Genomic DNA, 15208 nt, shown 5'->3' on the forward strand with positions numbered 1-15208 from the left:
CCAACCAAACCATTGTCTCCATCATGCCGATGATGCTCACCCCAGAATACATGCCCGCCACCCTGGACAAAAAACAAACGCTTGCCGGCTCTTTTTTCGGCCACCCAATACGGACAGCTAGTAAATGTGGCCATGCAATTCACCCTTCGAGTTCGACACATGTGCCTTGGTGCCCGAGATGCGCTCTCTCCCGGGCCCGTGCAAGGTCTGACGCCGCGTTGAAGAAGCTGGCCAGCCAAGGGGGCTTGAAACCCCCCGAGCCCATGCGCAACCAGCGGTGGAACAAGGCCAGAAAGGGGTATTTCATTGCAAAGCAGCGCTTCGAGAAGACGAGGAGGGACGATCAACTCCGCTGGGAGCGGGAACAATTGTGGGACGACGCACACAGACGATCAGACCCGCGGTCAGCCCAGGCAGCAGTCCTATCCCAGAGCCCCTCGCTCTGCACCATCTGTGACTCCATGTCAGCCTCGTATCCAACTAGTGTGCCCGAGGCACAGGCTGCAGCGTACAATGTGGCTTGGTGGGAGAAGGTCGTCGCTGCCCCTATCACGTCACGGCCCCTCGATTCCACCACACCGCCACGGCCTCCGCCTCGGCCAGCAGCATGCATCACCACCACACAACACTGGCGGCCGCCAGCAAAACCACAACAAGGCAGCCCCGAACTGCTCCAAATTATCAGCAATCACCGCCACCAAATGCAGCAGCAAAACGCCCTTCGCGAAGCCTGGAACGCCCGAAACAAGACAGAAGCAGCGGTGCGCCTCAAACACGGCCTGAGCCCTGACTACGAGATTGCCGCTACCTTCTGGGACTTCCCCATGCCCGGCTTCTTCAGCTGGCGCACCTATCGCAGCATCCAGGAACAGTGCCGCATGGCGGAGCGCCGCGCTCGCGGAAACACGACGCGGCCTCGTCCTCCGCGCAGCTCGCTATCCTACTCGGAGTCGTCGGAGCAAGTGCAGGTCGAGCCGGAATTCATCGAGACGCTGAAACAGCGTGAGGAGCGCGAGGAACTGGAGCGCCAGACGGCTAAAGTCGCGGGGCAGGTCGGCTACTTGTACTTTGTTGGCGGCGGTGGTAGCGTCAATGGATTGGAAATATGGCACGATGACGTCGAGCGCAGTGACAAGAATCTCGTTGTGCGCATGCGGCGTTCGGCCTCTGATACGTCTGGTAGTGAAGATTCGCAGGATGTAGATGACGATGATGATGATGATCCGGATTGGATGGATATCGATGTCCCATAGTTAGAATAACTCTTTTTTTCTTTCTTACATTAGAGATACCTCAGGTATCAGAGAAAAGAAAGATAACAACAACAACAACAAGTACAAATAGTAAATAGCAAATAAGCTATTCTTGTCACACCAACGATTAAACCAGTCGGAAATTCGTTCAAAGAGCGAACATTGCAGGAAAAAAAATAAAAAATTCGTGTAAATGATGAAGTGGTGTCTTCCCGCTTCCACCCTTCCCCTCCCGTCCCCCCTCCTTTCCCCCTCCGCATTTTTCCTATCCTATCCAAAATACCCGCGCATTAGCCCCGGATGACGGCAAATCTCCCGCTGCCGCTAACCCCCCCCCCCTCGTTACCGCACCAGGCCGTGATCAGCGATAAGGATGTAGCCTGTCCAGAAAAAAAAAACCTGGGTTGGTAATTAAAATAAAAGTTCCATGGGGCCAGCTTAGGCCTTATCTCATGTCTTCCCAATACAGACAAGGTCGGGTGATAGGGATCTAAGTATAGTAATTTTGTATTCGAGTTTCGAATAGCATGAATAGGGAAGAGATTGAAGGGAAAGGAGGACATTGGATTTATGTAGGATAGTATAAGGACTACTAAGTAGAGAAGCAAGACTGGCCAGACAGGTCTCGGCTATGTGGGTACTTACTTACAAGACTCGATATCAAGCAAGCAAGTGGGGGTATACCACGACAACGTGACTTCAACAATCACAACTCCGTCCTCTTCCTCGCCTCATCTTCCCACTCCGCAGCCTCGACTCCCCGCTTAAGATGCACAAATTCCCCTTCCTCGTCCAACCCATCCCCATCCCCTTTACCCTTCACCTTCTTCTCTTCCGCTTCCTTCATATCCGCCTCTTTTTGCATCTGCTCATCCACCTCCTGACGCTCCACAATCTCCGCTTCTTCGCCTACTTCCCCAATCAGCGGACCTTCACTTTCTCCATACCACTCTGTGTTCTCGGTCCACTCGATAATCTTTTCCTTGGCTGTCTCGCTGAGCGTGTAGTAGCCCGGGTTATTGCGGGGGTCGAACATGGACGTGTGCGCCCATGTCTCAGCCGTAGCTTTATCGTTTACAGCAGGAATGAAGAAATTCTTGAGCTGGCCCTTGGGTAGGTTGCAAAAAGTGCGGTCTTTACCTGCGACTTTGCCTGTCCAGCCATGCTCTTTGTTTTCGCTGTTGATCGCGTGACCCAGAGTAGTATACATGTTGCAGAAGCCAAGCTCGTGTGTCGTAGTAAACTTTGCAATCTTCTCCAGTCGCTTGCGCAGTTCCTCGGGCCGGGCGAGGACACCGACGAATTCTAGGTGCGACGTCGCCCATGTCACACCCTGGCTGATCTGATCTTTCTTCATGTATGCTGCGGCACCGCCGGCTGCAATGGCTCCTGCAGCTCCTGCAAACATGGCCATTTTGCCGTAGCGCTGCCACAAAGGTGCTGATGCCGCATCCGCGCTTGGAGAGGTTGCGGGCGCAGGGAGCATCTTGCTGGTATCGACCGTGCTAGAGGCCGTGTCTTTGGCGCCCCATCCAAATGCACCAGCAAGGTTTGTGTACGCAGAATATGCCGAGCTTGCCGTATTCCAATGCTTTTCAGCGCCGTGAGCTACCACGCCCGGCGCAATGCCTAGATATGGTGTGTCAAAGGCGAGGATACCTTGTATGTATGGGAACATGAGCGTCGAGTGTTCCGACAGCGATTCAGCGCCCGTTTGCGAATTCGACTGTGAATGGATCGGCTGTTCCGAGAGAATGGATAGCAGTGTTTCTGCTGCTACAATGCCACCCATGGAATGGCCCACCAAGATGGTCCGCACCGAGGGGTCGACTGTGGGCGAGGGCGTCGAGTTGGCCACCTCGAGATCGATGATCTTATCCTGCAGCCATTCCTTGAATCTCCCTACACACTCGTGCAAGTCGCCTCGTGTCTCAAACTGGGGATACGTGATGGTGAGGATGGTGACCTTGGGCAGGGCATGCTGGAGCAGCGCCTTCACATGGCTCGGAAACGTTCTGAACGTCTCATCCCCGCCCTATTGCTCGATTTGTCAGTACATGTTTTCGGTGCGCAGTTTCACAGCCTTCAAACCGCCTAGTGCTGCAATGACGCTGCTGGTTGTTTATGCTGAGACTGGGCCTGGCCGCCACCTGATATGTCATGACGTGTTGCACGGGTCCCGCACGGGTTCGCGACGGAGAGAAGCAGACGTACCTTGAAGCCGTGGATAAAGCATAGCAATAAAGTCTTCCTCATCTTCCACGGCTGTGCTCCTGCATGGTGGGTCTAGAGGCAGCGGAAGGACAGCCGACAATACGGCGAGCGGAGCGGGAATGGGCCATTACGTCTGGGGCGCAGGTGGTGGCCACCCCCACTCGCTTACTTACAAGTACCACCTTGCATGGCGGGCAGCGACAGTTATCGCTCGCCTTACATAATCAGCGACAGTCATCAATCAGCGTCGCTCGCATTACTTAATCAGCGACAGGGTCGCCTGGGTTGGCCGGAGTATTCTATTGCCGTGGCTGAGAGTAGGACCGCAACGCATGAGCCAAGATGTCACAAATATACAAAATACGGCCTACAGAATACGGAAGAGGATGGAAACAAGGCATAAAAGAGTGTCATCTGTCAAATGACGAGTCATGAGCTGCTGTGCTTCTGTTTGATTCATCGTTGCGTATAACACTATGTCACTATAGCACGAGACCACCTGCCTCTGCCTCTGCCTCTGCCTGGGTCTGTGGCGCTGCTCTACAGCCCATTCCTGCTTTGCATCATCATACACATTCCCATTGCTTCCAATCTGCTGGCATTCCCTGCTGGCTATGGTACTGATCGATCTTTTCATCCATCGATACGGGTATATGGTACAAATCAAACATGCTAATGCCCCAAACGCCGTGTCGTGAGCCGTATATACAACGTTAGGAAATAAGAGAACAAAAAAAAGAGTGATATGCAACTATGCACAGATAATCAGGAGGAAGGCTGTCGCCAGGAGAGCTGCCGCGGCACCACCAAATATATCTTTGTGACTTGATGAGCCTGTCGCGACAACATCAAATGGTGATCCGCCACCTGAAAAGGCGTTGGACAACTGCGTGCCTGGCGCGAGCGATGGGTCGGGAGCGTTTGTGTCTTCGGGCGGGACGGCTACCGTTGTAGTTGGGGTCGATCCCGTAGCATTCGGGTCCAGAACTAGGCCGTTTGTTGAGGAAATGGAGCTGGTGGTTTGTTCGGTTTGCGTGTCGGTCGATGAACTGGATGATGTCGGTCTCGCCTCAACCGTCGAGCTGGCTGCGGTTGTCTCTGATGATGATGATGACGACGATGGTGATGTTGAAGATGATGCCCTTGTACTTGTGGATGACCTAGACGACTGTGTGCTCGTTGTTGGAGAGTCTGACTTGATGGTCGTTACAGTAACGCCAGGACACAGACTCGCGATACCCAGTCCATTCTGGAAGACGCCAATGAGACTCAGCTCGCCCACATCAACGTTGGCGCATCGCTTCTTCACACTGTCTGTGATCTGGTTGAGACCTCGTACGCAGGCAGCGCTACATGTTGCGCCTGGCTGGAAGTCTCCTGGTACACATCCGGAAATGGCGGAATAGTAGACAGTGTTGCAGGCCGAGGGGAGGTTGTCGATCCGTGGGATAAAGGCCGAGAGCGAGACGGTCTGAGCAAGGACGGTAGATGCGCAGAGCAACGCCAGTGCGGTTGAACGTAATGATAGCGATATCATTGTGAGGTTTGTTGTGGTAGGTGAAGGGACGATGTGGAGATTGGCAGGTCTGGTGTGAGGAAGCAAACGTATACGAGCAGCGATATCTGGGCGCACGCCCAGGCGTCGTTTACCGAACGCAAAATGCTGATGGAAGAACGTCTTCCGGAGAGGATCTGAGACGACTACCGTTTGAATATAGGCTATGACGTTCTTGAGACGGTGGCGCTTGTTCCTAGTCTAGTAGATAGTTTTGAAATATGTTACCAGTCCACTAGAGCCTGAGCGCTGGCGCAATGATCCGGCAACTGCGTTTTGCTGTAGACAAACTCTGTTCGAAATTTCTTGTTGGCGAACACGTCGGGGAGATGACGATGCCCGGGATTCGAGTGCTCGAACAAAGTTGGACTTGAGACGGAGCAGACGATAGCCACTCTCTTTCTTGCGAGAAAATGACAGTAAAGTATGTAGAGAGCAGCAAACCAGAATGCACAAATGAATGAACAAGCTCAAAGTTTGACCCCAGGCCTGTAAAGAGCGACTTTGTTCCCAAATGGACTGATCAGCATTGACGACGCACAGCGTCAATCAGGAATAGAAAGGAACGCGGGAAGAAGGAGAAGAAGGAAAAAAAGAGGCAGCCAGTGGCGCGAGAGGAGAACAAGAAAGGAAACCGAGGAGAGCCGCGATCTTCGTGATGTTCAGTCGTTCAATAACTCAGCTCAGGTCCAGCTGACCTGAGCCCGGACCGGCCAACAACTTAAGGCAGATCTACATAAGCCCGTCGAGATAGGCCTCGTCGCTCTAACCCCAGCTCCACCTACGCGTCTTGCATAGCAATTGGCGGAGCAGCCCCCTGGAGGAGAGACAGCAGACCCTGCAGGATTGTCGTGTACCTGAGTTGGTGTTGCAAGTGGCCAAAACCCAGTCTTCTGAAACAACGGAGTTAGCGCACGTCGTTAATAGCCAGGGCAGCGCGGCCGCTAATAGGCCGACGCAGGCACTGCAGGCGTTACAAGTCGCGAGCGCGCTTCAGGTGCAGGTACCCGCAAGCACGAAAAGAACCGTTGGTGGGAGGCTTGTGTCGAGACCAGCCTTGATTAAATGCTCGGCGGCTGCTGAAGTGGCGAGCCGTCCGCACTCATCCGTCGATTGTGCCGCTTCTGGCGCTTGCAGCCAGTCGAGGCAAGGCGCGCGGGAGAGATAGAGAGAGAGAGATAGAGAAAGATAAGCCACTCAAGCTATACTTGGCCCGAAGGGACAGAGAGACGAAATTAGACTCCGCTACTATTACTAGTCCACTATGCACTGCAGTGTCAACAAGGAAACAGAGCCCAGCCCAGCGACATTCAGCCTTAGTACCCACTAGCCCAGAGCTTAGCTCTGCCTCACACCTGCTACCACTGGTGAAGGGCCTCGATCATCCCAGGACGCCAACCGCCAAACAAACAACGACAGAGGGAGAAGATTCGACCAAAATGTTTCAACGTTTCCATATAGCCTCGACTATAGTTCTCCAGCGCATTGCGCGATCCTGAATCTCGCAACACTTCCCAGCTTTATCCCGGTGGAACGACTCTTAGTCCATGACAATGACGCTGCGGAAGCGCACCTTGCCACTTTCCATGTGCTTGACTGCGTCCTCCGCCTTATCAAATGGAAATTTCTCAATCATGCACTTGACCCCTTGACGTTCCGCAAAGTCAATCGCTTCTTCGCTGTCCAGTGCGTGTCCCGATGGCCAGCCGTGGACGGAGCGGCCCCCCAGAACCAGGCTCACAGTGTTAATCGGCACGTCACCCACAGGCGCAAGAACAAGCATCTTACCCAGTGGTCCGAGCCCGTCAACCAAAGGCCCTATAATTTGTGGATTTGGTGCTGTAACGACAATGAGGGATGCGCCCCCCATCTTCTGGAGTCCCTCTGCTGCCGACTCTTTGGACGTGTCGATGTAGTCCGTCGCTCCTAGTTGGAACGCAAAGTCCTTCTTATCACTCGAAGAAGACAGCGCCACCGTCCTGTATCCCATCTTGCGAGAATACTGTAGAGCCAAGTGCCCCAGACCTCCCAAGCCCTGAACAACCACCGTATCACCCTGCTGGATATTCATCTTGCGCATCCCGTTGAACACCGTAACACCAGCGCAGAGCAGAGGAGCGTACTCAGCGGCATCCGCATCAGCCGGAATGCGTACCGCGGCTTCGCTGCGGAGCGTACAATACTCGGCATCTAATAAACACCCTCACGTGTCAGTTCCAAAACTCTTACTCAAATAAATACGCAAATATACTGTTACATCAGCGTAGGGAAAACTCACATCCGCCATCCTTACTAACCCCATTTATATCCTTCTTCTCACATATCTGGAACAACCCCCGATTACACGCCTTGCACACACCGTCATGTCCCCCATGCCACCCTCCCCCAATCCGATCCCCCACCTTCCACCTCTTCTCTCCTTCGCCAACTGCAACCACCTTGCCAATCACCTCGTGACCCGGGATACGCGGGAAAACGTGGTCGCCAAGATGGCCTTGTTGAAGAAAAACATCAGAGTGGCAGATACCGCAAGCCTGTACTTTGATGAGGACTTCACCGGGATTCGGGGCGGAAACAGGCACGTCTTTGATGGTCCACGGCGCACCGACTTTGTCGATGACGACGGCGCGGCACGAGGTGGGGATGTCTGATGGCATTACGATTGACTTCCTCTTTACACTTTTTCTTTCTTTTACTATGAATGGATCCGAGATATGGGTTTGAGCAACAAGAAAGAATAGATGTTCAACAAGTGTCAATAGGCAAAAAAAAGACGCGACAGCCATGACAGCCGTCCCTCCCGTCTTTATCTACACCTCCCAACCACACATCCCCACTTCATGATTACATCGCTTCCTTCCACCGTACTAACCTCCACAAGCGCAGCCATCCCAATCCCCGCTAACACCCGATACCGTAGACCTCCACACTCAACCATCACAGGCCGCGCTATCAGCAAGCCTTTGCCTTGGAACATTCACCTCCCCCCCCCTCCCTCTCTATCAATGCAGGGCGTAAATTTACACATGCTTAGCCCACCATCGCCCCACACCCCGATCCCACGATACTCGCTTGCCCATGTACATCAGCTCTAAAGATGCATATCTCAGCCCCTCCCAGACAAATTCACAGCAACTGGGTGCGGGGAAAGAAGGAAAAAAACGCGCCCCAGTATGCAAAGTCAGCAGGTTGGTGTAACGTAAACGAAGAGGGGGAGTTTGTGTAGTCAGCGGCGTGCAGCAGGCGTTTAGTGCGCAATCATGCATATACATATACATGCATGCATGGTATTCTTCCTACTAACCCACCAGCTATGACATAATGTGCGGCAGAGTTTGCGGAGTTAGGCGTTGGTAGTGGGTGGTGTCGGATCTTGGTTAATGCGCAAAGGACTATGTAGATTCTTGGAAGGAGGAAGGATGGGGTGGGGGAGGGGGGGGGTATCATTTTTGTGCTATCAATCATGATGCATGAAGAAGGAAAAGGCTCGAGTTCCCTTTTGTTTGGTTCTCTTTTACCAGGCGTCAAAGTTGCCAAAGCCTGCTGTCTTGGCTTTCTTCTTAACAGGCGCCGCATCCTCCTCTTCATCTACGAAGCCTATAATCTCGTCCTCGTCTTGGTTCTGCATTTCTTGCTTTGCAGCTTGGAGGTACTTGCCTACGCCCATACCCTCTCCGCTAGTGTTGTCTACGGTGCCATCGGCGCGTATGCGCTTTCCAGTCCAGGTAGTCTTATCGTCAACGGTACCACCTTGTCGTTTGATCTCCTCAGCCTCGAGTTCCTTGTTTTCCTTATCTTTACGCTCCTTTTGCCACTCTTCAAAGGGGTCGACGAAGACGACTACGTCTAGGATTTCAATGTCATCTACGGGCTTGTCTTTCTCGCCTACTTCGGCGATTTCCATGGATCGTAGTGTCGTGTCCAGTCCTCCGACTACACGCGCGAAAATGGTGTGTTTCCGATCGAGATGCGGGACTGCTCGGTAGGTGATGAAGAACTGACTTGTGTTTGTGTTTTTGCCCTTATTTGCCATGCTTAGCACGCCTCTAGTGCTATGTCTTTCGGGTCCTTCAAATTCATCCTCAAACGGCTTGCCCCATATACTCTGTCCACCTCTTCCTGTACCTGTAGGATCTCCACCTTGTATCATGAAACCCTTGATATTTCGGTGGAAAATGGTATGGTTATAGTACCCCTTCTGCGCCAGCTTGACAAAGTTCCATACTGCGCGTGGAGCAAACTCTGGCAAAAGCTCGATATTCAGCTCACCTAGGGTAGTCGATATCCGCGCATAGCCTTTTTGTTTTACACGCTTCGGCTTGAGCATGTAATCTTCATCGGAGAGGAGGGCGCGTTCGCCTGATGTGTGCGGTGTGACGCCGGTCGATGTGAAGGATGCTGCAGCTTTACCAGAAGTGTATACTGCAGCGTTATAGGCTGGCTTTCTAGGCTCTGCATTTGTCGCGGCCGCCGAGCCATTCCGTGGGAGGTTGGCAATGGCCTTGGATGTTGTCCCGCCTTGCTCCTTGATCTTTCTGTTTTCGCGTGCTTTCGCAACGGCTTCTTTTGCCTTGAGGATCTTTGCCGCGTTGCCCAATGCATCCCTGTTCACACTGCTCTCATTCTCTGCCACTACCGTATCTCCATCCTTGACATGTTTGTATGAGCTAAAGTCTCTCGACTCGATGCTTTGTGGATCCTGTAGTGTGATGATGTCCTTGCGCGTGAACTCTTCGTCGCTGACTAGGTCCCTCCAGTTCTTTGCCTTGATGTTCAACCGCTCCACAGTATCCCAAGCAAACACATTCCCGCTCTTCTTCAGCGCAACAACGTGCGTGTTGTCTGTCAAGACCTTGTATGTGACCGGGTCTACGTATTCGCCATCTTCATTTTTCGTAAAGTGTAGTGTAATGAGATCGGCGCGCTTCAACGGCGTTCCGTCGATGGGGTTTGTGTTGGGGTGTTTCGACAACCAGGTGAGGATGTGTGTGAGGTCGAAGATTGTTCCCGATGAAGTACAGACAGGATCAGTAAAGGGCTGAAGCGAGACGGCGCAGTAGTTGAACGGCAGGCGCTTGAATGTGGAAGATAGGCCGGCAGCAGACGCTCGACTTGCGCTGTTCGCGCCGCGCGCGTTTCCAAACGAGTCGGCTGATGACCATTCCGAGTGGGTAATGTAAAGCTTGTCGGTTCCCTTCCCCATGTCGAAGATAAGTTGTCTACAGGATCAAGAATCGAGTGGTGTTGAATCGAGCGCAAAACATGGAGGCGTTGGAGAGGCGACGCGCTGCTAACTTTTGGCCGATGCATCGTCGTTAGCGCGTCTCCACATTTCCAGGGCTCTCTGCCTTGCTATGGGATAACGTCATTCCCTGGCTTTGCTAACCTCAACTTCAAATGTCAACATCAACGTGCTATAGCATTATCCTCTTTCGTAAGGTAACATGTAATCGATCCACTGGGAAGCATAAAGCACGGCATATATAGTGGGGCAGGTAGGACCTGCTCGAGCTTGGTCCCTCATGTTGAGCAAGCATGAACACATACGAGGCATGTTGACAAATTGGAAATATGATTCATCGTAACCTTGCGGCCTCGCAGCCTGCATGCTGAGATTACCTCCATATCTGACAAAATTTCATCATTACGCCTGCTTTATTCACTATTCATCATCACAAATAGGGATAGCGATATGCCTCCTCATGTCAATATGATTCGTTCTCGTCGTGTGTTGTATAAATAAAGTATATGGATCCGCATGGTCCTAGGGCTTAGCTCCTCCGTATATCCATTTTCTTCCGCCTCTTACGCTTTGCGCCTAGAGGACCGTGGTTGATTGGTGTATATGATAATATCAGAGGTGGCTGCTGTGGCTGTTGTGGCTGACTCGAAGGCTTCGGCACCTGTTAGATAGCAGGACGTTATTTAGCCGCCAGGATAACCTAGTGCCGTATGAACCACGCTTTGTGCACATTTTGGAGGATTTGGCGGAACTATGTAGCCTCAAGTAAGAAACACGTCCAGGGTTGCTGCTATTTTGATATCGATTAGGACAGCGGTAGACAGCACAGCACGCGGTGTTTACAGAATAAGAAAATATAGGGATACAATAGGCTTGTAAACATGGAAACAAAGATAACAGGGGAGCCTGAAAGAACACTAGGTTCTGGTGAATACTAAAGCGTTGGGGGCTGAGACCTGTTGGATGTTGTCTTGGACGTGGCCAACTTGGTTGGGATGGAAGATGCATCCTTGCATGTTTTGTGACATGGAATTCTGGCACCGGCCTCCACAACTCGGTGTTGTGCGTCTAAGATGATTACAGTATATGTGGCAAAATGCATGTCAAACATATAATAGGGATCGACTAAGCCGCCAAGCCGTGCGCTGGAATGATCGGTCAAAGCAGAAGTGTTGGATGGTGAGCTTCGTCACGGGCTTCTTGTCGCTAGCTGGGTATTGGGCTTGCTTAGCAAGCATCCGGCCGTCGGTAGGACTGAACCGTAGCTTTTGTAGTTAAGAATAACAACACAAACGGTTTGGATTATCCGAGAGATGTATCCATGTACATCGATGATGCAATCTTGAGTACCCATAATTGATCATCATCAACAAAGGTCGCAGTGACACGTGGAGTGTAGATAACGTGTACTTATCTGCCGCGCGCCATCATATGCCCATGACCCATGCCGTGCGACTGCACCAAAACACAGTGTCCGAGGGCGTAGTACCTGGTGTGGCAGCGAGCGCCATCGCGTGAGGGCGGCAACAATGCCATGGTGAAGGATGCAGAGATCCGGAGAGTGGTTTATTTTTATCGCCTTGCTAGCGTCCGAACGGGGCGTTCGAAAGGAATCCTGTATGCTTTCCTTCTTTCTTCAGCAACGGAACGCACAGCCCCTTGCCATGTCGCCTATTTGGTGGAGTTCGTTGGTTTGTTTTTTGGGAATAGGGCAGGGTGTGGGTCAGGAACACAGTGATAAGCTTTGTGGTCTTCAGCCACGTCAAGATTGCGTACGAAAAGGCCGTGTTAGTGTCTTGCGCTGATGATGGGTGTGGTTACAACGAGAAGTAAGCGGAAAAACGAATAAGGCGAGGCCAAAGAAAGCGCTAGTGTGTACGCTTTGAGTCTAGTGAATACATGTCCACTGGGCAGGAAGGGTCCACGGGTCTGCACAGCTTCCATTTCACTACAGCTGCACTGCAGCCATAGTGCAATTAAACATACGCCCTATTCCATTACGCTCTTCCGGATGAGTTCCATTGAAACCACAATAGCATGTTCATCAACCTTGTCTGTTCTCAATCATCCATCATGGTGCTAGAGCCAGTTGCAATCTTATCACTTGCTTTTTCCCTTCGTTAGCTCCATCATCTCTCGACAAAAGACCCGAAGCGTAAGCTCGCCATGAGAAAAACTCCCTTGGATCCCCCTTTCTCGACAATGTGGATCTCGATCGGTTCCAGGAAGCACCGCATTGCGATCACCACTGCTCGGGGCAAGCCACAAATATCCTTGCGTTTGTCTTTGGATCTGCCGAGCTCCAAAGCCCATCAGCTGGCCATGTCTTGTGAACGCCCGATTTTGTTATGATCTTTGAATAATGATGGTGTGGCTGCACGTGGTGCACTGTCTGGCTTGCTTAAAGCTTTCGTGATGCCTCTGCACTTGTGTTCGTCAGCTTGAAAGAGTTCTCCTGTGTCAATATGTTTTCTTCATCAGTCACTCGCTCATGTTTCGTACTCAACTGCTTAATTTTGGGCTCTCATGCCGCGCCATTCGCTAACTACACTACACCCAACACCACTACATCATCATATCTATCCTATCCAACTCTTACAAACCCTATTTTGGATGCCTATCCAACAGATGATCTGCTTCCTCCGAACGACAAGGAAGAAAGATGGATCAGTCCAGAGTACAGATGGATCTTTCAATATCCACTTCCCATACCCCCAGTGAAGGAATCGAAATTGTAGGATTTCCAACAGCCCGATAATGATTTAAAACTAATACAGAACAGCACGTACACCAACAACGTTACAGGCGCTATCATTGACTATTACGAAGTCGATGTCAAGGCCATCAAAAAACAAATCTACCCTGACCTCCCACCTGCCGATATGTTCTCGTATGATGGACACGTGCCAGGTCCCACTTTCAAGATGCGCAAAGGCCGAGGTAAGGCTGGCCCTTGGCCTACTCGTACTAAGCTAATATTCTATTTCAGAGGCTGTTGTGCGGTTTAACAACGTCAGTCCAACAAACTCATCTGTTCACGTGCATGGCCAATACAACCGTGCTCCTTTTGATGGATGGGCAGCAGACTATGCGCTGCCTGGCCAGTACAAAGACTACTACTACCCAAATGCACAAAATGCACGAACAATCTGGTACCATGTCAGTCAGCCCTGAATTAGTTGCTACGAAGATCGAACTAATATCCATAGGATCACACCGAACACGAAACCGGCGAGAACGTGTATTTCGGACTTAATGGTTTCTATCTCTTGAGCGATGATGAAGAGCAAGCGCTTGACCTGCCAGATGGCGAACATGATGTTCCACTTGCTATTTCTGCAAAGCAATATTCCACAAACGGATCCCTGATATACAACACCAACAACCATACCGGACTTTGGGGTGACGTGATTGAAGTGTAAGAAGATCTTTTCAAGTCATTCCATCACAACTAACCATTTTTGCAGCAATGGACAGCCTTGGCCATATCTGGAAGTAAAGCCATGCAAATACCGCTTCCGCGTGCTCGATGGTGCTGTCAGTCGTGGTAAGTCAAATTATGTAATCTGCATCATTACCAGTATGCTAATTCATAACAGCATTCGACATTAACTTCAAGGAAGACGGAAGCAACCAAACATTAAGCTTCAATGTCATTGGTTCGGATGCAGGTCTCTTCCAGCACCCAGTGGAAACCAATAGCCTTGCGCTGGCTGAAGGTGAACGTTATGAGATAATCGTCGACTTTGCCAACTACGTGGGCAAGAACATTACCATGTACAACGAGCGTGGTATGGCTGGAAACCTCGACTTTGCCGCAACTGATCGCATTATGAAATTTGTTGTCAGCGGCCCAGACGACTCCATCGTCAACGATCCTCTCCCGACTGATATGCATTACATTCCTCCGCCACCAGAGGCCAACATCACAAAGAACTTTACCTTTTCCCGCATTAATGGTTCATGGGTCATCAACGGTGTTGGTTGGGTAGACATTGAAAACCGCATTTTGACCCGACCAATCCTGGGCCAGGATGAAATCTGGGAGTTGAGGCATGGAGGTGGAAATGCTTCGCATCCGGTCCACATCCATCTCGTTGATTTCCAGATTCTTTCCCGCACTGGAGGAAGGAACGCGGTGATGCCATACGAATCAGCAGGAATGAAGGATGTTGTTTGGGTCGCTCCCGGCGAAGTGGTCAGAGTCGTGGCAAGATACGCGCCATGGAAGGGTGTCTACATGTTCCACTGCCACAACCTCGTCCATGAAGATTACGAGTAAGTTCAAGACCTTCACCTCTTGGGTATATCGAGACTAACAGCGTAAAGCATGATGGTGGCATTCAATGTGACTCAACTCGAGAAATGGGGATACGACAAAGACACCATTTTCATTGACCCCATGCAGCCCGAATTCCGCCCAAAGAACATCAACTCTGCAGACTACACGAAAGAAGCAATTTTGGAGAAATTGGATTGGTTCTACCACACGAACGCATATAACAGGACCATGGCTTGAGGAGATGGCATGTGTACATGGAGCCGCTCTCAAGTGGATGGTTGAGTAGTGGTGATGCATATTCCCGTGCCTTTGTGCACCTCAACTTAGATCATAGAACGCATTAGCACGACTCTCGCTTACTCTTTTCTGTAATTATCTATTTTTTTTCTTTGATAAAAATCACATTCTTGCAGCCTCGTGCTCGAGTCCCATCACATGTCAAGTGTTGCGACAGCCAGTGTATTGGCCTGACACTGTAGGATAATGGGCAGCAAAGCATTACTGCAGCAAGTTTCTCATGAGTAATATGACAAATTCTAGAATCTTTATCGACATCTGACAACTCGTATTCTACCCCCTGTGCTCATGTCATGGCGGGAGCGAGAGCACCCGGGGCCGAGATCCGATTAAGCCATTGATTTTTCTTCCTCTCCGTTGCTACC

At 51.2% G+C, this 15208-nt stretch overlaps 6 protein-coding genes across 6 annotated transcripts; 2 read left to right on the forward strand and 4 right to left on the reverse strand.

Moving 5' to 3' along the window:
• Positions 1-23: 23 nt before the first annotated feature.
• COCMIDRAFT_31659 (uncharacterized protein) lies at positions 24-1253 on the forward strand (the record flags this gene model as incomplete). The annotated part of the gene is made up of 1 exon (XM_007684169.1): positions 24-1253. The coding sequence occupies one exon, from the start codon at positions 24-26 to the stop codon at positions 1251-1253; it is 1230 nt and encodes a 409-aa protein (XP_007682359.1).
• A 706-nt stretch (positions 1254-1959) lies between these two features.
• COCMIDRAFT_31660 (uncharacterized protein) lies at positions 1960-3509 on the reverse strand (the record flags this gene model as incomplete). Its single annotated transcript, XM_007684170.1, has 2 exons — positions 1960-3288; positions 3468-3509. 2 exons carry the CDS (start codon positions 3507-3509, stop codon positions 1960-1962), a joined length of 1371 nt encoding a protein of 456 aa, XP_007682360.1.
• A 709-nt stretch (positions 3510-4218) lies between these two features.
• COCMIDRAFT_80083 (uncharacterized protein) lies at positions 4219-5004 on the reverse strand (the record flags this gene model as incomplete). The annotated part of the gene is made up of 1 exon (XM_007684244.1): positions 4219-5004. One exon carries the CDS (start codon positions 5002-5004, stop codon positions 4219-4221), a length of 786 nt encoding a protein of 261 aa, XP_007682434.1.
• Positions 5005-6562: 1558 nt separating this feature from the next.
• Positions 6563-7679, reverse strand: COCMIDRAFT_31662 (uncharacterized protein; the record flags this gene model as incomplete). The annotated part of the gene is made up of 2 exons (XM_007684171.1): positions 6563-7212; positions 7301-7679. 2 exons carry the CDS (start codon positions 7677-7679, stop codon positions 6563-6565), a joined length of 1029 nt encoding a protein of 342 aa, XP_007682361.1.
• An 857-nt stretch (positions 7680-8536) lies between these two features.
• COCMIDRAFT_80390 (uncharacterized protein) lies at positions 8537-10225 on the reverse strand (the record flags this gene model as incomplete). Its single annotated transcript, XM_007684245.1, has 1 exon — positions 8537-10225. One exon carries the CDS (start codon positions 10223-10225, stop codon positions 8537-8539), a length of 1689 nt encoding a protein of 562 aa, XP_007682435.1.
• A 2504-nt stretch (positions 10226-12729) lies between these two features.
• COCMIDRAFT_31664 (uncharacterized protein) lies at positions 12730-14783 on the forward strand (the record flags this gene model as incomplete). The annotated part of the gene is made up of 7 exons (XM_007684172.1): positions 12730-12998; positions 13047-13204; positions 13254-13423; positions 13474-13682; positions 13732-13811; positions 13864-14542; positions 14594-14783. 7 exons carry the CDS (start codon positions 12730-12732, stop codon positions 14781-14783), a joined length of 1755 nt encoding a protein of 584 aa, XP_007682362.1.
• Between the last annotated feature and the right edge of the window lie 425 nt (positions 14784-15208).

Source organism: Bipolaris oryzae (genome assembly GCF_000523455.1).
Source record: "Bipolaris oryzae ATCC 44560 unplaced genomic scaffold scaffold_1, whole genome shotgun sequence".
NCBI classification, from domain to species: Eukaryota; Fungi; Ascomycota; class Dothideomycetes; order Pleosporales; family Pleosporaceae; genus Bipolaris; species Bipolaris oryzae.